The sequence below is a fragment of the Dasypus novemcinctus genome, chromosome 31, assembly GCF_030445035.2.
Source record: "Dasypus novemcinctus isolate mDasNov1 chromosome 31, mDasNov1.1.hap2, whole genome shotgun sequence".
Lineage (NCBI taxonomy): Eukaryota > Metazoa > Chordata > Mammalia > Cingulata > Dasypodidae > Dasypus > Dasypus novemcinctus.
The window spans coordinates 43394451-43416717 of NC_080703.1; the positions used below are offsets into that span (position 1 = coordinate 43394451).

Below are 22267 nucleotides of genomic sequence, written 5' to 3' on the forward strand. Positions count from 1 at the left end.
CGCATAGCAAGCATCAGTCACTGCATGACCTGCCCGGTGACGTGGTGGGGGTCATCGATCGGAAGACCCTCCGGTATGTTCCCCCAAACACCAGTTAGACAGTGGTGATGAGCAACGAAGTCATGCCATTAGCATTTTGTCCACCGCCCCTGGTCACCCAAGTAGAGACGATGAGATTGATGACCCCTGGAAGGAGCGCTGCCTCCCACAGGGAGAATGGCTGGTTGGTGTGCGCCCACGCGCACGCTGCGGGGGCTGTGGGCTGATGCAGAGGATTTTTCACTTCTGTGTCATCACTGTCACATGCTCTGTTCTTTGGCAGGGTCGAAGAGGCAGGCCGGGTGCCCCTGGAACTCCAGGCTCCAGAAGAACGACAGTAAGCGCCCTTCTAGAGAGTTCTAGAGGAGGCCCAGCGCTCTGCAGCCTCAGTTGTGGTGAAAGTGGCTGGCTGTGCAGAGTGGGCTGGCAACGGGCTGGGCAGCTCTCAGGGGCCTGGCAGAAAGATGCTGCTGCAGGGGAATTTATCAAGTCGGAGCTGGGGGCGGGGGACAGAAAAGCAGCCTGCGGGAGCGGCCAGCGCCCGGCTCCCCGCTCGCCTGGTGGAGTTGGTTGGTTTTGTTGTTATTTCTACAATGAGTACTTTTAAAAAATGATTTCTGGGCTCAGCTGCTTAGAAAAGCATAAAAGATGGTGGAAGAAAATCTTCAATAAGAAGGGAGAACGTCAATGAAATACACTTAAGTGCCTGCTTTAGGCTCTATATTTGACCTGTCTTTTCTCACTTTGCAATGTTTCTTCCCATTCTTTAGTTTGTCATCCAGGCTTCTGCAACTTCCTCTACTTCCCCCATAAAAATATATGTTTTAAAATTGGGCATACATGAAAACTAGTTTAGTAAATTACATGTATTATGCATTGTATTTTCTGAGCAGAAGAGGTTCATAGAACCAGCTACTTACACTCCATCGGGAAAATATTTTTGTGTTTTGGAACACCTCCCACCTCTTTTTTTCAAGGCATAGAATGGAAATAAGAGCAGAGCTTATGTTCAAAATGTACAGAATTTGATTGCTGGGAAAGTGCTTTACTAAGGCTGTTTTTGTATATCTAAAGACAAAGAAATGCATTTGCTATTCATTTCATTTTCTGAAAGGGTGTAGCCAGTTTACATAACCCTGGAAAATATGCTCAACTAAGAGAATATAATCCAGGAAAAGCTGCCATGTGCGATGTGCTTTGTTTTATGGGGGCTTCAGCCTCTCCAGAGGCTATAGCATATCATCATGTGTTGATTAAACCAACATCTTTTGAGAAATATGGCCCCTGTGTTGGGTTATGGATTCAGCTGTGTCATTCAGAAATAAAAATAGGACTTCCAGCTAAAGATGGCCAAGTGAAGACTTTTTTTTTGCACTTTTTCTCTTTTGTGCAACCATCAAAAACAGCAAAAGAAATTAAAAGTAAAGAAAAATCAGAATAAATGTGGCTGAAAATACAGTCAGGGATATGTTAATGAGGAAGCCACAAAAGCTGTAACAGAGCTACAATATCACCAAATGAACAATTTGCACTCCTAAAGTAAACAGATGAAATGTAAGATAAAAACTGCCCAGAGATGTAACAAAAGGTAACTTCTCGAAACAAGTACTTGAAGATGCAGATAGAAAAGGCACTGTCAGATTCAGAAAAAAAATGAATACAGGAATATCAACACTGAGCAACATCTTAATGAAATTACCCTAAACTTGGTATGTAAAGAAAGAATTGTGAGAATTTCCAAGCAGAAAAGATTTAAAAACAAAACAGCTCAGCCTGTCTTCACTCCTTTTCACAACATTCACAGCCAGAAGAGCACAGTGTTGAGGGAAGTAAAGATTAGTCCAAGATTTTATTCCTATCCATGTAAGTAATCAACACTCTCAGATCTTCAAAAACTTAGGACATAGCGTCCCCAGGATCCCCTCAAAATTTTATGACAATGAATTTGAACCTCCATAAATATAAAATAAGATTAAATCATAGAAACCACGACTAAATGTAAATGTCACACGTCCTAACAATCTAACAATCTAAAACTCCCATGAAATGCAGAGGCCGGGAAAGGTGGGAGAAGAAGTGTAGGCATATCCTGCCCTCATCTTCCACTGTAGGGAGTTAACGTAGAACGTCCTCAGCTAAAGTGTGTTATAAACCAACCCCTACCTCCTGACTTTTTCATAATCATTCTCCTACTTTTTGATGAATTTTCAGGAGTGCATAGCTCTGATTGTCAGGACATGTTACCACCTGACATGTCCACTCTTTTGGTTTTATTTTGTTTTTCTTCAATTAAACCCAAGTAAAATTAAATATAATGTTTTAATTGTAAAATATCAGGAGTAGTGTGACCCCTTTTCCTTCAAAAGCCCTCTGTTTAGACTTCTTTCTGTGAACATGAATTGAAAGATATATCTGGAATCATTGTTATCAAATCTTAATGTTGGTTTTTTTGTAGATGGAAAATTTGAGGTGATTTTAAAATTTTTATTGTTTATTCTCTATTTGAATGTTTAAAATCAGCATATATCATTTTTATAACAGTAAAGTCATTTTCTTTTAGAAAGAAAAAAATTTCTATACCTCACACGGCAAACCTTTAAAATGTACTTAGAGATTGAGCGCTGAGTCAACTTAGTACAATATTCTGCTGAGCTGAAAATTACTGGAGGATGGCACCCAGGGAAACCACAGCAGTTGGCCAAATCTGACCTTCACTCATTGGACAATATTTACTGAACTCCCACAGCACGCCCAGCAACTCCTCTAGCTACAATGTCAGACAAGACACAAGCTTGGCTCTCAAGGAGCTCAGAGGCCTGTTTCTAAGTTTCTAGCCTCAGCTCTAGGACATTTGGGTTCAGATAGTTATTTGTGATGGCCTCTACCCACCACGTGCCAGAGCATGGCCCCTCCTCCAGTGTACTAGTCAGTCAGAGGGGAGCTGATGTGAAGTTCCAGAAATCTGCGGGCTTCTTTATGAAGGGTATTTATTTGGGTTAGAAGCTTACAGTCATCAGGCCCTAAAGAGTCCAACTCAAGGCACCGTAAGAGGAACTTCCTCACCAGAGGCAGTTGCGCCATGTTGAAGCAAGATGGCGGACGACGTCTGCAATGGTCCAGCCTTCCTCTTCCCTCTTGAGGCTCCGTGGTCCCAGCCTCTCCCAATCTCAGCTGTAGGCTGGCACAGGGCTTGTCTCTCCCCAGGGCTCATTTCTTTCTGGGCTCAGCTGCCCTGGTCTCTCCACAAGGTCAGCTGTAGACTACAGGCTCATCTCTCTCCCTGGGGCCTCTGCTGTGTCTAATGGAGCCTTCTCTCTCTCCTCATATTTCTTCTTCTCTGTGTGAGAGTTTGTTTTATCCCCACCAAGGGGATAGGGACTCAACCCTGCGTGCCCTAATACTGTGGTCAAATCAAAGCCCTAATCTTAACATAATTTAATCAGAGCCATCTCAGCTGAATCTAATACAATCAAAGGGGATTACGCCCAGAGGAACAGACCAGTTTACAAACAATCAAATACCTTTTTTGGAATTTATAAATAGTATCAAAGTGCCACACCCAGGTTGTGTCCACATGTTGCCAAATGTTCCTGCAAGGCTAAATCTGCCTTCCTTCTCTGGCTTCCATTGAGTCCCCATTGTAGGGGGAGAGGCCACCCTGAAAAGGACAGCTTGTAGGGGAGAAGGGGCGAGTGGCAAGAAGACAGGTCAGGGACGGAAGGGGCCAGAAGGCAGCCGTGGAACAAGCCGACTCCTTGTGACCAGACTTTGCTGAGAAGCAGCACAGCTTCTTGTGGCCGAGGAAATGAGAAGCAAGGGCGGCCGAAGCCCGGCTCCCCTCCGTCCAGAGGCCTGAGTTAGCAGCTCTGCTTTGCCTCTTCCTCTCCCCGGTACTGTCCAGGGGCGACCTGGAGTGCCCTTTCAGAGCCACACCCCAGAGTCGCAGGAACGAGTGTGTACTCACGGAGTTCAAACACCGCAACAGGGCCCGGTATCCCGGACGTCGTCACACAGGAAGCTCTTTACGCTGCCTGGACGTGGCGCTCCACTAAGTTCTTCCTGCCACAGACGGAGGTGCCCGCCCGCAGCCGGGCTCTGGTCACACGCGTCTCCTGCCACAGCCTTGAGCCCTCCTCTTCCCTTACCTCCTCCCAGCTTTGATCTAGGCTGGCTTTCTTGCCACTACCACTATCCTGTCTCCACTCCACTGTTAGGCTGTGCCTCTGCTGGAAAGAGTTCTTGTATACTCTACCTATAAAACTCCTACCCGTCCTCTGAAACCCATCTCCAAAATCTCTTCCCCTGGGAAGGTTTTCCTAATTCGACCTACGGGATAGGACGGCTTTCTTTGAAACCCACGGCTCCATCCTCCAGGTTAGGGCCTTGTATGTCAATATTTGTGAGGGTCTCCTGAGAGCCAGGATATGTGTGTGTATGCCTCATTGGTGCCTTCCCTTTGGCTCCCATGCAGCATACTCTGTGGGTAACAGGTCCTTGGTGGAGGTGGTTCTGAATGAAATGGAAACGAATCAGATCCCGTCAGACAAAACCTTGTGCTGTAGTACTGGAAGGAACCCTTTTCTTTCCTCAAAGGATTTAGGTTTTCATCTTAAACTGAATCACCAGCGTTTTAAGGAAATAATGCCTTTAACCCTTTTCTGAAACACAGTCTGTTTTCTAGATAACAATAGATTTTGACTGAAATACGATTAGCAACATGTAAAATCTGCAATGCTGGTCTCTTGAAGAATTTTTTTTATTTTTTTGGATCCTGGGGCCAGGGATTGAGTCCTGGACCTCGTATGTGGGAAGCTGGCACTCAACCGCTGAGCCACATCGGCTCCCCTGAGTTGGTTTTCACATTTGTTTGCTTTTTTTGTTGTTGTTGTTGTTTTTAGGAGGAACCAGGGACAGAACCCAGGAGCTCCCATGTGGGAGCTTGAGCCACATCTGCCCCCCTCTTGGAGAATTTGGACCAAAACATCTTAAATTTCCATCAAACAATATTGTCTCATATTTATTGAATTGTTAAAAATCCTGGGTGCCAGTCCTGCTGTGACCCCCTGAGAGATTCTAAGTTAGACAGTAAAATGTCTTGGTGCCTCGATTTCTAGGTCTATGAACTATTGATTTGGAATATACTTAGTCTCTAACCTTCCATAGCAGACCACATGAGAGTAGCTAGAAAAATCCTCTGGATTTTGCACTGTTACTTTGATTGGAATTTCTATTGATTGCTGAATCGAGTAACTTTTGAACACTTAGGATGGTTCTTACATTTCTGACAGGTAACGTATTCTTTGGCTTTGTTTTGGCAGGGGAGATAAATTTAAAGCTGGCTCTCTTTAATTTCTAAGTTTATAATAAAGTGCATGGAGTCCATTCTCCAAGTTTTTCCTATGCTTCCTGCCTTTTGGCCACTCCACTCCTAATTTTTGGCCTACTTGGTCATGTTCAGGGAAAAGGGAAAGAAATAAAATTCACATCAGTCCATTTTGTAGCTTGTGAGCAGCCCTCGTAAAACAGTGGTCTGCACCAAATAAGAGTGAATTATTGCCCACAATCTGTCCTCAGAAATATCAGCAGATTTGTTGTCTGTGGTCTCAGCTGCCCTAGGAAGGCAACATGACAACATTTTGTCTTCATCGTGCAGCAATGACTGAATGCTTTCAGCGCCATGTGAGAACTTCTTTATGTCCATGCCTTAGGGTGTTCATTTGTAGTTCAAATAAACTATAAAACATGTTTTTTCTTAGAGTTAATCACATCCCTTTTTCCTTCTATTTTAGGGAGCTCATGGCCGAAGGGGACGTACAGGTCCAGAGGTAAAATGATTTCTCTTCTCAACTCTACGTGATAAATTTTCAGTGTCTGATCAAGGGACGAATAAAGGCTCTGTAAAGGCTCTTCCAAGTCTAAAATTCTTTTGCTTTTTGATAGCATCAGATATGGACTAAAATGTTGAAAAACTTTCAGGCTGCAATTTCAAGAACTCATATCATAAAAGAAAATGAAAGTTTGAGTATTTTCCTCAAAAACCGTAAAACTTAATGACCACAGACAGTACTTGACTCTATTATTAAATTTAACTTTGTTTCAGATTCAGGTATAAGCTCTAGTAACTCAGTGGGTGATTTTTTTTTTTAGATTGTTGTTCAACTAACTCAGAGACCTTGCTTAGAATTTGCATGAAAACCTGTCTAAACCAAGAGAATGCAATGAAACTCTAATACAAATTAAATATTCTGGATGCTTTGTTCAAAAGGTTTATTAGACCAAAAACCATATCATATCTCCTTTGTATTTGTTGGTGATACAACATACAAGCTTCATGAACCTATAATATTTATTAAAAAAACAGTTGTGACTGAGGATTTTACAAGTTGAAGAAACACTTCCTCAGGTTAAAAATCCAGTCAGGATAAAGAATTCATTCTCAATTGCATCATGGTACAACTCCAGAATGTTAAAGAGAACATCTTAAACACTACCGGAGAGAAGAGTTTTTAATTACAAAGGAATGACTAATTTGATTACAGCAGACTTCTGCTCAACAGTAATACATGACAGAGAACAACAGAGTAATATCTTCAATGTGCAGAGAAAAAATAACTGTTGGCCTAGAGTTTTATATCTACCTAAACTACAAGTGAATGTAAAATAAAGACTTTGACAGATATACAAAGGCTAATAGAGTTTCCCATCCACAGACATCCCTTCTCCCTCCACTTCAGAGTTATACTTTTTAAAAAACACAGTGAACCAAGAAAAGGGGCATGAAATAAAATGAGATCTGAGGGAGGAGGAGAGGAGAAATTTCCTCTTTCCGATTTTGAGGAAAGGGCATCAACGCAGGACATTTAGGCACATCCAACTGAGTGTAAAATGGGGCTGTCCTGCTGGTTGCCTAATTTTGGCTTTCTTCATCTTTCCTTACTGTTTTTGGGATTCTTTTCGGTGATAGAGTCCAAGGGCAAGGTGAAGAGAATGCTCGATTTTGATCCCTAGATATTTCATTCATTTGAATACATGTGATGTAAATGCCTGGAGATTTTTGAGGGAAATGTGAAGTAAACTGTAGGTCTTTTTAAGGCCAAATACTAAAGGTAAATATAATAAAATGCAAACTTTGTAGGAAAAGAAGGAAGGTGTGTGTGTGTATAAAGACAATAAGGAAACACACCAAAATAGTAGTTGTGGTTATCTCTGCTGGATGGAATTATGAAAGATATTTTTCTTTCATTTCCCTTTATTTTTCACTTTTTTTTGCAAAGATCGTGCATTATCATTGTGATTGGAAAGGTATTTATAACAGTTGCTTCTTCCTCACCGCAGGGGCAAAGAGGCGCACCGGGGCCAGATGGGCTTGCAGGCTCGCTGGGACCCAAGGGGCCTCAGGTGGGTACCGGGACGGATCGGGTGTGAGCCCTGGAAGGTCGGGGCCGGGAGGACAGGGTGCCTTGGAGAACCCGCAGACCCTGGAGAATTTCCGGCGTTCAGCGCCAGGGCAGGAGAGCAGCAGAGCCACGCGGCTGTGGCCCGGGCAGCTCTGAGCTCCTAGACCACGTCCTGTGCAGCCACGAGGCCACAGGAGGGCCGGCTCGGGGGCTGCCGACCCCGGGCCCTGGGGCCAGCGCTGGGCATTCCAGGAGATGAGGCACCTCGGGTGGGAGCGGTGGGCAGCCAGCACAGCCGGAGCTCAGCGTGGCGGCCTGGGTGGCGGGATGTACGGGGCTTGGGTCTCCTGGAGGAAAGCATGGCTGCGGTGAGCAGTGGAGCAGGGCCGAGGCTTCCTGCCTGGCCCCCTCCTGCAGGAGCTGCCTCGACACCCTTTCCTTCGCAGGGAGCAGGCGGTGGTTGGCTCTTTTTCTTTATCTTGTGTTTGGGGCTTCAACTTTTTTTTTTTTTTTTTTTGGTCTTTATATTTTGTTACATTAAAAAAATATGAGGTCCCCATATACCTCCCCCCATAGCAACAACCTCCTCCATCTTTACACCAGCGCACGAGGGAAGGGGGGCGAGCATGAGCCAGAGGGGCAACAGAGCCTAAAATGATGAACGAGAGCGGGAAAAAGGGCCAGCAAGCCTGAGCTGAAAGGAGCACGGGGACCACAAAAGCTTAGGGCCCCTTTTCTTCCCCCCCAAACTTTCAGCTGTGAAAGCTTGAGAAAGAATTGTGATGTTTGCCATATGCAGGACAAGCTATGGTTCTGCTATTTTTCAAAGTTATAATCTACACAGTTAAAAAAAATAAAATAAAAGCAACTATTATACATTGGCAGCTTGATGCACGGAAATTGGGCAAAATATCCTTAAACATCAGAAGAGAAACTTTGTCCGCCTTTTACCAAGATGTCAGAGCAGTAAGCAGTCTTCCCTCGGACCTCTTTCTTTTTCTAGCCTGACTGCTTTTTCCTTGTCATTACTTGCCAGCTGAAGAATGTTTTTCTTACCTGCAAATGAGAACTATTTGGGACTGGACTTGGAAGGAACCCTTTCAATAAATTGGCTTTATTTTGTGCTAAGCAAGTAGCACTACAGCATCCCTTCTTCCATTTCATAGGCCCTTATTCTTTTTCATGACATTTTAAAGAGGGATGCAAAAACAAAACACAACATGAGAGTTGCTTTGCAGAACGTATGGGGTCCATGGCTAATAGGCAAGAGAAGGAGAAATTCCAGAAGGAGAAATATCTAAATTTCATCCTACCCAGTTCCCTATCTCGTTTATGAACAGTCTTCAGTGTAGTTGTTGACCAGAAAACCCATTTAAGTCTTCCAATTTCAGATTTTCATAATTCAGGATATTTTTTTCTTATTAACATAGGAAATTTAGGGATTTGGAGTATAAAGATGCTTAGGGATGACTAGAGAGCAATAAAGAAAAATTCAGCTCTTCCGTTTTATTTCTTCCAAATCCCAGTCGCTGCCTCGGTTTCAGACTGGCCCAGCGTTCCCCCGGGAGGTGCTGCCGAGCTCGGCGGCTCCAGGCAGACCAGGGAGAGATCAGAGCTCCTTCCACTCCTGCCCGTGACACTGGCTGAGAACTTCCACTTGTTATGTTCAAGTTGGTGCTCAAGTGTTCCTCTTAGGCATAAAATAATGCTCGAAATCTGTGCCCGCAGGGTCGCAGAGGAGCTGCTGGTGAGAAGGGAGAAAAAGGAAGTCTCGGAAGTAAAGGTCCCCAGGTACACATGGGGAGAGGCGGTGTCGCACCTGGCCTCGGGCGTGCTCGTGGTAGGAGCGTCTTGGCGGGCTCTTCCCCGGGCGGTGGCGTTTCCCGGGGGCCGCGGTGGAAGGTGGCGTGGAGGGCGGTGTCTGACCTCCCGCGAGCTGCCCAGCAGCGACCGTGAGGCTGAGAAACCCTCCAGCCAGGACCCCCGCCCGCAGGGGCTTCACCCCACCTCGAGCACTGGCTGCGGGAGGGGTCCTCAACCCTGGCATGAGAACCTCCCGGGAGACCAGGACGGTCTCCCCAGGTGAGTCTAACGCACGCCTGGATGGAAGGACGGCCGAGAGCACTCTCCGACCTCAGATGCTCAGGAACACCTGGGCAGCGTGTTAAACTGCAGCCTGGGGTTCGGTAGCCTGAGGGGGCCTGAGAGTCTGCATTTCCCGTGAGAGCTCAGGCGGGGATGCTGCTCCCCCACCGCGCCTGGAGAGGCCCGCCACGACCCTACCCTCACCTCCTGCTGCCGTGGTGTGTGTTTATCTGTACGCTTCCTGAGTGCTGGGCCTTTATTATTTACACCATATCTCCAGCGCCCAGGAGAGCAGAGCTGGACCCAGAGGAAGGCACAACAAACAGCCGGTCGATGAATTAATCCCTAAAGGGGTGAAGGAGACACAGCTGGGACTTGTGCCTTCAGCTGATACGAGGATAAAAGGAAGCATCACTTGGGTCCACTGGTTAGACTGGGCAGTGACTCAACACTTAAGTGGCTAAGAGCACCATCAGAGTATCCAAGGAGCTACTTGAAAACGCTTGTGTCTCATGACACAATACTTCAGAGCATCTTAATTACTCCTCAAGAGGATATTAGTTCCCAGTTTTGTTGAATGTGCTACTTTAAAAAGCATGACAACTTCCTTTTACATTTTCTTGTAGAAGTAAATCGATGAAGAGCAACTGTTTTGCATTTATATCCCTGAATCGTTAAAAAGCTAGCTGGCACACAAATGGAGATTTTTTTAAAAAGTGAATGCCAAGGAGAATATATATGGGTTAATTACCTCATCTGTTTACATATAATATCGAGATGTAGGTGGATTGAAATCCAAAGGTGGTGTTTCCCTTGCTCTGGAATCCAAAGCTGGGCCCAAGTGGCTGCTGCTCAAATGAGTTATTCCATTTCTCCTTGTAGTACACCTCCACGAAGTGAGTCCTCTTTAATCTTGCTTTGGCTGTTTGGTTGTAAGTCATAAATCATTCACCTTCTTGGCACTGCCAGAGTTAGTCAAAAGGTAACTCCTGGTGTAGCTCTTCTACTTATCTGGCTGGAAAGCATGGTTTACCTTCTTAGCTTGCTTTTCTTGAAATACCCATGTCAACACAGTGATTCCAAGATGTGTACAATTTTCTAAATTCAGGACATGATGAATGTGATCTCAAAATTGTTATTTTCAAAGGAAAACCATGGAGACAAACACAATCAGATAGACAACGAGAGTGTTATTTTTTATTGGCTCGATAAATCCACTGCCCTAGGTTTCATTTTGTTTTATAGCTCAAGAGGAATGACATGAGTGTTTTTCTAAGAGTGAGCTTTAAAGGTTTTCTTAGAAAAAGGGATGCGATTTAGAAAAAAGGATGTGATTTCTGTCAGCAGTGTTCTGAAGACATTAACTTATGCAGTGTTATGGGGTGCTCTGCATAAATCAAACATGCTGGTCTGGGCAAGCGTATAGCTGTTATATAAAAGAAATACAGTCATGGCTCAGTGAATAGGAGGAAAGAATTTGAAAGAAATGACATAGTCTTTTGTACTTTCCTTGTTCCCTTCTTGTTGGGTTGATCTTTAGGTCCTACCACAACATAACCAATGCCTAGAAAAGAAATGGAGCATCAGACAAAGTATTAATTCTAGTCGGAACCACCAGAGTCCTTTAGAAGAGAACGCAATTCAGATGTACAGAGAGGGCACGTGGAGGAGAAACTGGCAGGAAAAGGAGACGAGTCCACCGCGTACAGGGCCTGTGACAGAAGGGCCAGGGACCCCCTGTCAGCAGCCAGCCCAAAACGCCAGGCTCCCGGGACGAAACATCATCTCGCTGATGTCTTGACTTTGGACTTCTCCCAGCCTCGAAACTGCGAACCAATAAATCCCTGTTTAAGCCAGCGCGCTGTGCGGCATTGGTTTTAGCAGTGGGGAAACTAACACTTCTCCCTGTTCAAAGAAACGGACCGCCTAAGGGGACAACTTGCCCAAGACCATGGAGGCAGGAAGCCACAAGAAGCATTTGGGGACCTTAGATCGTTTGATGTGCATGAGCATAGAGTGGTTGAAGTAATCACAGGAGATGAGGCTACAGAGACAGACAATACCAAGATTTCAAGGAGCTTCACACAATAAGCAGATCTTAAACTTTATTCTGGAAGCTGCTCAGAATTCAGAATTTAGAATTTCAGGCAAAGTGGCAGCATCAGCCTGATGTTTCAAATCACCCTAACTCTTTTGCAGAGAATGGGTCAGAGAGAGGCCTGCTGTAGTCAGGGAAGCCAGGAATTGAGGGGACATGCTAGAGGCCCTGAAGATAGGTGACGGCCATGGTGACGGGAGAAGGATGGCTGCAGAAAGAGGACAGCGTCTTCGGGACTCGTGGCTAATTGGTTTTGAAACCAATTAGAGAGAGGAGTCGATGGTGGCTACTGGGTGTCTGGCTTGGGTTTCAGGAGATGTAAAGGGCGGTACCAGTCCTTGAGGAGCAGACTATGAGACTGTGATTTCACGTAGATATTTTTATAATAAATTCCTGCGGGATGTTCAGTAGGCATTTTAATCCCTGGGTCTGGTGGTAAGCTTGGGTCTGGCCTGCAGACGCCTGTCAGGAGTCACTGTGTGAACCTGTGGAGGTGTCGTTCAGGAAGGCGAGGGTGAAGTGGGAAATGTGAGGTCAGAGGATGGAGCCCTGGGCCACAAGGAAGCTTCAGAGGCAAGTGGAAGAGGGTTGAGTCTTGGTAGGTTCCTGAGAAGAGACCAGGGAAGTATCATGGTAATTGGTGTTAGAGAAGTTAACGGAAATGTTTCAGGAAGCATGTGATCAAAGTCAAAAAAGGTAAGGATAGAAAAATGGCAACTAGATTGGACATTAAGGTCAATGGAACTATTGCCATGCGGTGGTAGAAGTAAAATAGAAGGGGATGGGTTGAAGAGCTATGGAGGGTGAAGAAACTGATTGTTTCCCTTTTAGTTGAAGAAGGAAGAGGAAAGATGGGGAGTTGCAGGAAAATCATTATTATCTTTTTTAGCATCCAATTGGTTGTGCAACAGTCCTCCCTTCTAGGATATTTTTTATGTACAATTTATTACATTTTTAATTTTTAAAGACCAAAAGGTTAATGGCACAATTATTTTTACTGAACAAAATAAATTTGCTAAACACATGCTTATTTGATTTATTTACTTTTAAATTATAGCAACCATAGCAAAAGATTATGAAAATGAATTCAATTTACTTTTTCAGGATTACTTATAATAAGTACTTCTTAACAGTTTAACCATATGTTTGGATATCCCAAAGGAAAAATCTGATGCCAAGTGTTAATAACAGAGGAAGGTCATTGTGCTTTCTCAGAATTTGGATTTTAAAATGTCCATCTCTGACACTGTTCCCATAAGACATGCTTTCTAGAATGTTGGAAGAACTTGTGTTTATTATATCCAAAAGATTTTCCATACAGATGCATGTTATGTTTATCCATTTGTTTAAGTTTTGTTGCTATGTTCTTCAGTAAGTCCTCACAGTTTTCTTCATATAGGTCTTTGCATCTTTTCTTTGTTAAATGTATTCTTAGTATTTTACATTTTTCTCTTCTTGGTAAATGGGAATTTTTTAAAATTTGCTTTTCTAACTAGGAAAGAGAAAACAATTTCTGAATATTTATCTTATACTTAGCATATTTTGTTATTAATGCAAAGTAAAGTTTCTTGAGCTTTCTGATGTACAAATAATATTGTTTGTAAATAAAGATAGTTTTACCTATAAAAATGCTTTCCACCAAAGCAAGGGTCCGTAAGAATAAAGTTCAAGGTAAATGTCCCTTGGCATGCCTATTTAAAATGTTAGACATTTTGCAACATCTACTCTGAGAGCAAAACAGTGAGAACCTGAAATCTCTTTGGAAGAGAAGGCTCTCAAGGAAGCACAATCATTTATGCAACATCTGGCATGAATTACTTTATTAATTTTCTTTTATTTACTGGTCTGTGTGACAGCTGCAATACTTTTTTCCAGAGCAGAAATCAAAACAGTCATAATTCTTTCTCCATCTGTGGTTCATTTTCCTCTTCGAAGAGACACAAAGGGTTTAAAGAAAGTTGCTTTATGTTCTGCTCTATCTCCAATCTTTGTTTTGTTCCAGGGGCCTCCAGGACCAGGCGGAGAGGCAGGGAGTCCAGGCCGCTTGGGATGCCAAGGAAATAAAGTAAGTCACATTCCTCCCACCCACCAGAGCCGAGGTCTTTTGCTCTGGTGCGATTAGCCAGAGCCCTTTCAGCACACCAAGAGCACGCCTCATTCTTCTTCGCCCTGGCTTGATTCTTAGAGAGCCAGCAGCTTCTCCAGCCGCGGGTGTGGGCCTGCATGAGGTCAGGAATTCCAGGCAGCACATGCTCCTGAGGGGCCACTCCCAGTCTGAGCCGAGGGAGCTCAGGAGACGGAGCTGTTCTGGGCTGGCCGGCCTTTCTCTCTGGCAGTTGACTACTGCAAAGACGGTTGGTTGGAGAATGAAATGGGGTATGTGGATGACAAGAACAAGCAACGGGCATGTGGTGTAGGAATTACGCTCTGGAAAAGAAAGTTTGGAACAGAGACAAGCCTGTCTTCTTGCTCTGGGAGCTGAAAGAGTAGGGAGGGAAGGAGCCCTTAGAGAAGAGGCAGGGGAGGGGCATTGGGGGTGTCAGGCTTCTCCAATGAGGAAGGATGTGCGTGTCTGATGTCATAGGTGTAAGGAGAAGGTCTGCATGTGAAATGAAGGCTGTCCGTTGAGTATGACAGTTGGGATGGAGAGAGCGGTACACAGTGATAGAGGGAGTCTAGAGCCTCGATAGACATGGGAGGGTGGAAGGAGGTAGATGCCAGCAGGGTGGTCGTGGGAAGGAAGGTCATTATTAACAAAAGACTCTTATACACTGGGGGGGAGTGGGAGGTGGACACGAATTTGGGAGGTAAGTGTTCCAAAGCAAACCCAAACACTTTGGGTAGTGTATTAGTCAGCCAAAGGGGTGCTGATGCAAAATACCAGAAATCTGTTGGCTTTTATAAAGGGTATTTATTTGGGGTCGAAGCTTACAGATACCAGGCCAATAAAGGGTAAGTTACTTCCCTCACCAAAGTCTGTTGCCACACGTTGGAGCAAGATGGCTGCCGACGTCTGCAGGGGTTCAGCCTCCATCTTCCTTTTAAGGCTCAGTGGTTCCAGCTTCTTCCAGTATCAGCTGTAGGCTGGGATAAGGCTTGTCTCTATCCCAGGACTTGTCTCTGGGCTTAGTCACTCTACTTTCTCCACAGCCCAGCTGTAAACTATCAGATGAATGGCTTCTCTCTTCCCAGGGCCTCTGCCGTGACTAATGGAGCCTTCTCTCTTTCCTCACATATGTGATTCTCTTCCCAGGGCTCCAGGATCAAAATTCCAACCTCCCTTCTCCCACTAATGGGGTGGGGACTCAAGGTCCTACTGACGTGGACTTATCAAAACCTAATCATTATTTAATCAAGTAAAAGTGAAACTTCTGAATCCAGTATAATCTAATATTTCCGGAGGAAGAGACCAGTTTACAAACATAATCCAATATCTATTCTTGGAATCCAAAAACAATATCAAACTGCTATAGGCAGCCTAGGATGGGTTGAGCTCTCTAGACTCCTCCCTAACTGAGTTGAGCCCAAACACCTACCCCCAACTTACTCCAATAAGCCTCAGTTCCCAAGGAGGCACATAACTCAGCAGTTGGTCCTAGGCTCCATGCCTGGATCGATTAACCAAGCCTTTGACCTCAGACCAGTCATCTGACTTCCCTCGTTTCCCCATGTGAAAGCAGGCATTCTCAAATTTCAGTGTGCATAAAAATCAGCTCAGAAGTTTATTTTAAAAGGCATATTTTTGGACTTCACTACCAGTTATGAAGTCCAGCTGGGTCCAGGAATTTCCTCTAGACGTGAACCCCAGGTTCACAGATTAATTGTGGGGTAAGTGGTCCCCAGAACACACTTTGAGAAGCACCACCCTAAAAGAAAGTTATCAGGGAAGAAGTTTCCCTGGGTCCCTTCCCTGAAACCCTATCTTGTGTCACCCCAGAGATCAGAGCCGGTAGGCACTTGTCCATTTGCACTTCTCACACTTCTTGTGTTGCCTTTCTGTCCTTCAGTAGGAGCTCTCCTGCTCCTAGAGTGTGGGCTACACACACTTCCACACTCTTCCCTTCAAGGGGTACAGAACGGAAGGGGGGAGGAGGGAGTAACTTGATAGTGGAGAAACTCGATAAACCATCGCAACCAGGCAATCGAGGTCAACATCATAATGATAAGCCTTGTTGGTAGAATGGACCCCTGAGGAGTGATGAAAATGGACATCTCTATGGGCTTCCTCCCCAAAACCCAGACTAAACATGAAAAACATCACACATACCCCACTTGAGGGACACCCTACAAAATGCCTGAGCAGTACCCCTCAAAACCATCAAAGTCATCAAAAACAAGAAAAGCCTGAGAGCTGTCACAGTCTGGAAGAGCCTAAAGAGATATGACAGCCAAATGTAATATGGTGTCACGAATGGGATCCTGGAGCAGAAAAAAGACTGTAGGTGAAAAACTAGGACGTCTGAATAAAGTATGGACTTCAGTTAATCAATGCAGTGATATTGGTTCATTAGTTGAGAAGAAAATGTTCCATACTAAATAATGTAAGATGTCAACAATAAGGGAAACTGGCTATGCAGTATATGCAAATTCTCTGTTCTATTGTCACAACTTTTCTGTAAAACTAGAGCTATCTCAAAATTGAAAGTTTATTTTAAGAAAATAGGAGTTAACCTTCCTTTTCTAAACCTGTTAATTTTCCCCATGTCGCTGGATCTTCCTGGACATAACATTTCTTAAACATGACCCCCTAGACCAGATGCCAGCCAGAGGTCAAACCATGCCAGGGTTGTGCCTTCCTTGGTTATCTTGATTCACACTTAAAGCCTCAAAACTAGATCAATAAACTGCTATCTTAATACCAACCAAATTATTTGCATGGATGATCATGAAAAATAATTTTCTTAAATTTTGTTAAAGTACAGAGCTTCCTCAACTCACAGTAAGGCATTTCCAAGGGTGTCTGTTGTTCATGTCACTAAGCTACTAAAATGTTAGGCTTGACAAAGCTTCACTTGCCAGCAGCATCAGTTCCTCTTGTACAACTTGTACCAACGCACAGTCCTGGGCACAAACCCACCGCAGTTGCGTGTGGTACATAGGGATGCAGTCGGATGTTGCCTTAGCGCCAGCATTTCCAATTTCCGTGAGTGAAACCACCTCAAGAGGACTTATTTTTTTGCTCTCTTTGACAGGGAGAAGCTGGAGGCCTGGGGAAGAAAGGAGCTATTGGCTTAGAAGGCCCTCGAGGAATGCCGGTTTGCATTTTATCACTACTTTTGCTCTGGCTCTTGGAGTCTTTTAGTTCAATAGACATTCGTATGGTTCTCTGAAGAGCATTTTAAAGAATCATCCCAGTCCAGCTTTATAGTTTTCTAGATATTGTGAGAGAGGTATTTGCCTCGTTCCTCGGCCAACCTTTCCAAGATGGCAGTTGCCCAGGTGCAGACATCGTGGGCAGAGTGCTCTGACGCCAACTGTAAAAGGGACCAAATTTGTCTTGGGTCTCCCCACAATCCTACTTCCAGCCATGTCCTCCCATCAGAACCTCTTCATCAGAGACATCCCATCCCGCTCCCAAAGACCAAGGCTCTCCACTCAGGTCTCTGGCAAGGGTCTAACAGCAGCCCTGCCCAGGCATTTACAAGATCTTGCTTCTATCTAGAAAACTGATAAATCGATTAGCACCAAGGTAGTAAGATACAAGTGTTCTCCAGAATAACACTAGCAGCTCATTTACTCTTCATAATAATGCTGAGAGTAAGTGTGATGATTATTCCCATGTTACAGCTAAGACTAAGGGGCAGTGCATTGTTTATGTCTGTTATTGCCTTCAGTGCCACGATCACAAAATGTCAGTGGCCTGCCACAGAGGAAGTATCCCCCTTCCTGCTTTACCTAAGCAAACTGTAAAGCTGGCTGTCTTGTCCTCTTGTGAATAAGCCTGCCTCTGTCTGCCATTTGGAAGTCTGTAATTACCGGCTCTCTTTCCAGGGTGGCGATGGCAGTGCAGGTTATGGCAGAGTTGGAACTAAAGGAACAAAGGTAAGGCACACTGTTGGAAGCCAGGTATTTTTCATTTCTTTTTTTCCATTGCTTGCTTGTTTATTTGGTTGGGGTTTTTTGGTTTGTTTGTTTACCACATTAAAGAGAAAAATAAAACAGGCATTGAGTAAGGTTGTCAGGCATGTAGAAATATATTTTGATAATTCATTTACCAATACCCCATCGAGAATGTAGTGGAGAAGAAAAGAGTTTGATGGCTGAAGGCGCAGGCAACAGTTGAAACTTGAGAATGAATTTCCCTTCTCTGTGGAAGCATGTGGCCAGGCCGGGCTTGTTTCAGCCTGAACTTCTAATCTTGGCAGCTGTGTGCTCTGGTGCTCAGGGAGGCTTTCCAAAATTTGTTCTTCTCTAGCTGTTTTGCATTAACTGTTGGTGAGAAGTTTTGCATGGGCTCTTCTAAATGCATTGGGCCACGCAGGAACTTTTAAAATAAGACCTTTTAACTTTACCTCAGAAGGATAATTCCAAATTGTCACTGAATATTCAAGTGGCTGGAAAGAATTTAGATAAACTTACCAAAGCCAGTGATTTCTATATATCAACAATAACCACTTAGAAGTAATGATGCAAAAACCTCAATTGTAATTACAACATCCACAAAACCATAATATAAGTAAGGATATCCTTTCTGCAAAATGTGAGACCTCTAACAAAGATTTACTAAGAAACAAAAAGAAAGTCAATAAATGGAGAAGAACACTAAGTTCATCCTGGAAATTGTAAAACACTATGAAGGATCAGTGTAATTCCAAGTGGAGTCCCAAAGGAAATGATGGAAGAGGCTGTTGGGAAGAATTAACAAAAGAACTAATTTTTTAAAAAAAGAAAACTAATGAATGAAAGATGGCCAGTGCAATACTTATTAGCATAAGGAATAATTAAAAACAACCTCAATGTCCTGTAATAGGGGAAATTTTGACTAGCCTATGGAGTTGGAATTTTAGCTGCCCTAAAGGAATGCATATAAAGAGCTTACAATTATGAGGAGAAATTATCAAGAGACAATGTCAAGTTGGAAAAAAAACAAAATATAATCCAAAAAACATTATCCAAAATGTGCTAGGATACATTTTTAAAAGCTAAAAGAAAGTATGGTAAAATATTTATAATGGTTAAGTCCTGGGTGATAAGATTTGGGTGGTATATTAGTCAAAGGGGTACTGATGCAAAGTACCAGAAAACTGTTGACTTTTATAAAGGATATTTATTTATGGTAGAAGCTTACAGCTGCAAGGCCCTAAAAAAGTCCAACTCAGAGTTACTTCCTCACCAAGCTCTGTGACCACGTGTTGAAGCAAGATGGCGGGCGATGTCTGTGAGGGCTCAGCAGCTCTCTCTCTTCCTCTGGGTTCTTCTGTGTATCTACTTCTTTGCTCTTGATTGAGCATCTGTGTATACAGCCCACCAAGGGGGCTAGGACTCAACTCTGAACCATGCTAATGACATGGTAGAATCAAAGCCCTAGTCTTAACATAATTTAAGCAAAGCCATCTCAGCTGAATCCAATACAATCAAAGGGGACCGTGTCCAGAGGAGCAAACCAGTTTACAAACAATCAGCTATCTTTTTTGGAATTCATAAATCATATCAAACTACTACAGGTGGGTTTTCTTTCCATTCTTTTATATTTCACATATATTTGAGGACATATTTACAAATCAGAAAATAAACTTTCTCTTAAACAAACCGTATTTTTCATCAGATGGGGATGGTCATAACACTTCAATTATAGTCTTGGCCAAAGTAAGGTAAATGGTCCAGAAAATAAATGATCATGTGCAGACTACATAGACTTATCAGATTGCTCTGCTGAAGCCTGTTTTAAAAAGCTGTCGCAGAAGCATATGGCCAAGTGACTGCCTATCCTGTTATTATATGCCTACCATGGACGGAGAGCTGGCCACACGGAGCCACTCGGGGGGTGGAGAAGTTGATGTTACAAGTAAATTGTCTAATGTAAAAAGGTGGAGTCAGTTTCTCAAATAGTTTTTATTTAATAATATCCAATTGCTTTAGAACTTCCTTGGTTCAGAAGTACGAAAATTAACAGCAGCAGGTAAAATTGTCAGGATAGAGCCACTGGATGATGTGTGCGTGTTTACTCTTCCCTCCTCTCAATTATAGGGACAAGAAGGATTCCCTGGAGAAAGCGGGCCCAAGGTACCGTGCACTTCATGTTACCTAGAGACGGGTCGCTCAGGACGCGTCAGCCTGGGGGGAGTGTATTTCCTAGGACAGTAGAAGAATAGTCAATGGTAAAAGAATGTGCTGCCTTCATGGGGGAAAGGAGAGAAGAAACAAAAGGCAGTTTTCCCTTTTTAAGGTTATACATTTATTCAGGATGTGTATGACTTTTTAAAATATTCTATTACTCATTTTTACATTCATAAAGATACCTATCTTTATATATATATATATATATAAAGATAGATAAATTTAAATCCATGGATAAAGATACCTATATCTTTATATATATATAAAGATAAAGATAGATAAATTTAAATCCATGGATAAAGATATCTACATCCATATATATATATATATATATATATAAAGATAAAGGTCATCCTTTTTATTTTTCTCCTCAAATGTATACCCTCCCCTCTGTCGTATAATGTATTTTCTTCTTTGCTCAAAGGAAAGGAAAATGGAAGGAAAACCAAAATGCCCAGGTGTCCCGTGGCTCGTTTGTCCGTGTGTTCATCAGTCAGCTCTGTACTGATGTTTGCCCTTCCTGGAAACACACGGAACTGAGGGCTGGGGACAGGGGACAGAAGGAAGGGCAGGCTGTTTCCGGGGAGACGGCCTGAGAAGGGGGCCAGCGGGGCGGCGGTGCCCGTGGTTGGAAAGCCGGGCACGCTGGGGCACGCAGGGCGCCGGGCACTTAAAGAAGGCAGGAGGGGCGGGATGGCCACGGAAAACGTCTGCATGCGGGGGTCTCAGAAGCCTTTACTGTGGTTCTCGGATCACTGTGACCGTTTACTCTCCCTCTGCCCTCTTTAGGGGGAGCCCGGGGACCCCGGAGAGCCTGGAGAAGCGGGGCCCAGGGGCGCGGGAGGCACCGCGGTAAGCGCCCTGGCTCCCGCCTGCGCGCGGCCCCCCGGCACGGGAGCTCGTCGCGCCTTCCCACCACGTGGGTTGCCTCTTGTTCTCGAGACTTGTAAACCCTGGGTGCTTTTTGCTGAGACGCGCTTGGTGGAGGGAAGCGTGAGACTCATCCCTCAGTGCCCGCGGGAAGGAACGACCCACTGGCGGCCAGGGGACGAGGACACCGCTCGGGCCGCCACGGGCCACTCTTCACACAGAGGAATGCGGTTGTCAGGGAAGCCTCGTGCTCCCAGACAGCTGTGCGCTGCCGAAACGTGGTCAGTCCAAGCCCATCTCCCTGGCGGTCCCCGAGGGTCCCGGCGTCCGCTGGCCTCTTGGTCTCCGCTATTAGGATTTTGGTAAAACTACTTTTAAGGAGGTGTGCGCTGAAAGGACCGCTCTTACCGCTTGGTGGGACGCCTTCCCGCCGTGATGTCACCGAATGTGTCCTCGTTATTCCATGGCGGGGCCTGCATGTTCCCTCGTGCCCTGATGACTTGGAGTAAATGTGTCTCCGGGGCACTCCATGCCATCTGCCTCCTAAGCCTGTCCTGGGTCCCAGGTGGCTGAACATGGATTTCTTGCATTTGCTAACTCTCTATGTATCTTAGACTGTGCCGATGAGATGACTATTTTATGCAAGAGACGATCTTTCCGTAATAGTTTCTGAAGACATTCTTTGCTCTGATCAGGTGATCTGGTCCTAACACCATGCCAATTAGCAAGAAATAAAAATCTAATAAAAATGTATACTTGAAGTGGTTTTCCAGATCTGCCATCACTGTTGGTTTTACTTTGATCTAGTTGTTTTGTTTTCCTACCAACTCTAACAAGAACTCTGTATGTAGAGATTATTTTTGTGGACAAAAGAAGGAAATTTCTCTCTCTCTGTATCCTTCTTCCAAAAAGAACTCATTTCCAGCTATAATTCTTTTCCTCATACAAGCTTTAGGATGTCTACTCCTTTAACTTATGCTCTCAAAAAAAAAAAAGACTGATATAATTAGAAAAATAATTGGAAAAGACTTCCAGTTAGTCCAGCTGTCATCTGCATTGAAGTATCTCTGGATGATTTCCTCTGGCTTGTTAATGAAATCATTTAACACTGAACATTAGACGCATGCTAACAAGTTGAGCAGTTTTTTGGGTCCCCTCCCTCTAATGGCACATTAATCATTGTTACAAAAAAATAATAAACTAATGGGAAATAGATAAACTTTTTCTCTTGGCCTCTGGGAATATTTGAATTTCTTTTTCACCCATGTTGGACAATTTGTCACTTTTTAGAGCTTGCTTGTTTTAGCTGCCAAGCTGCTTTTATCACCTCTGCGTGAGTATTTTTTGTATTTGAAGTTAAGGTTTTCAGACCCTGAAAAATCCTAGGTTTTCCCCCTGAAAGATCTGAAGTTCCCATTGGAAGATTTCGGTAAAGCTTTGCCTTGAATTCTGACTGCCTCTTCAGTTCTCTTAGAATGATTAGCTTCCTAGTTTAAGTTCT

The 22267-nt window shown here is 44.0% G+C and overlaps 1 protein-coding gene across 1 annotated transcript in view; it reads left to right on the forward strand.

The window, feature by feature from the left end:
* Window positions 1–22267, forward strand: part of COL6A6 (collagen type VI alpha 6 chain) — a 135872-nt gene that overhangs the window by 80430 nt on the left and 33175 nt on the right. Inside the window, exons 20-28 of the mRNA XM_058290639.2 lie at window positions 323–376; window positions 5829–5864; window positions 7375–7437; window positions 9165–9227; window positions 13622–13684; window positions 16812–16874; window positions 17611–17661; window positions 19807–19842; window positions 20686–20748. Of these exons, the coding sequence (XP_058146622.1) occupies window positions 323–376; window positions 5829–5864; window positions 7375–7437; window positions 9165–9227; window positions 13622–13684; window positions 16812–16874; window positions 17611–17661; window positions 19807–19842; window positions 20686–20748 (492 nt within the window). The remainder of the gene's footprint in view (window positions 1–322; window positions 377–5828; window positions 5865–7374; window positions 7438–9164; window positions 9228–13621; window positions 13685–16811; window positions 16875–17610; window positions 17662–19806; window positions 19843–20685; window positions 20749–22267) is intronic.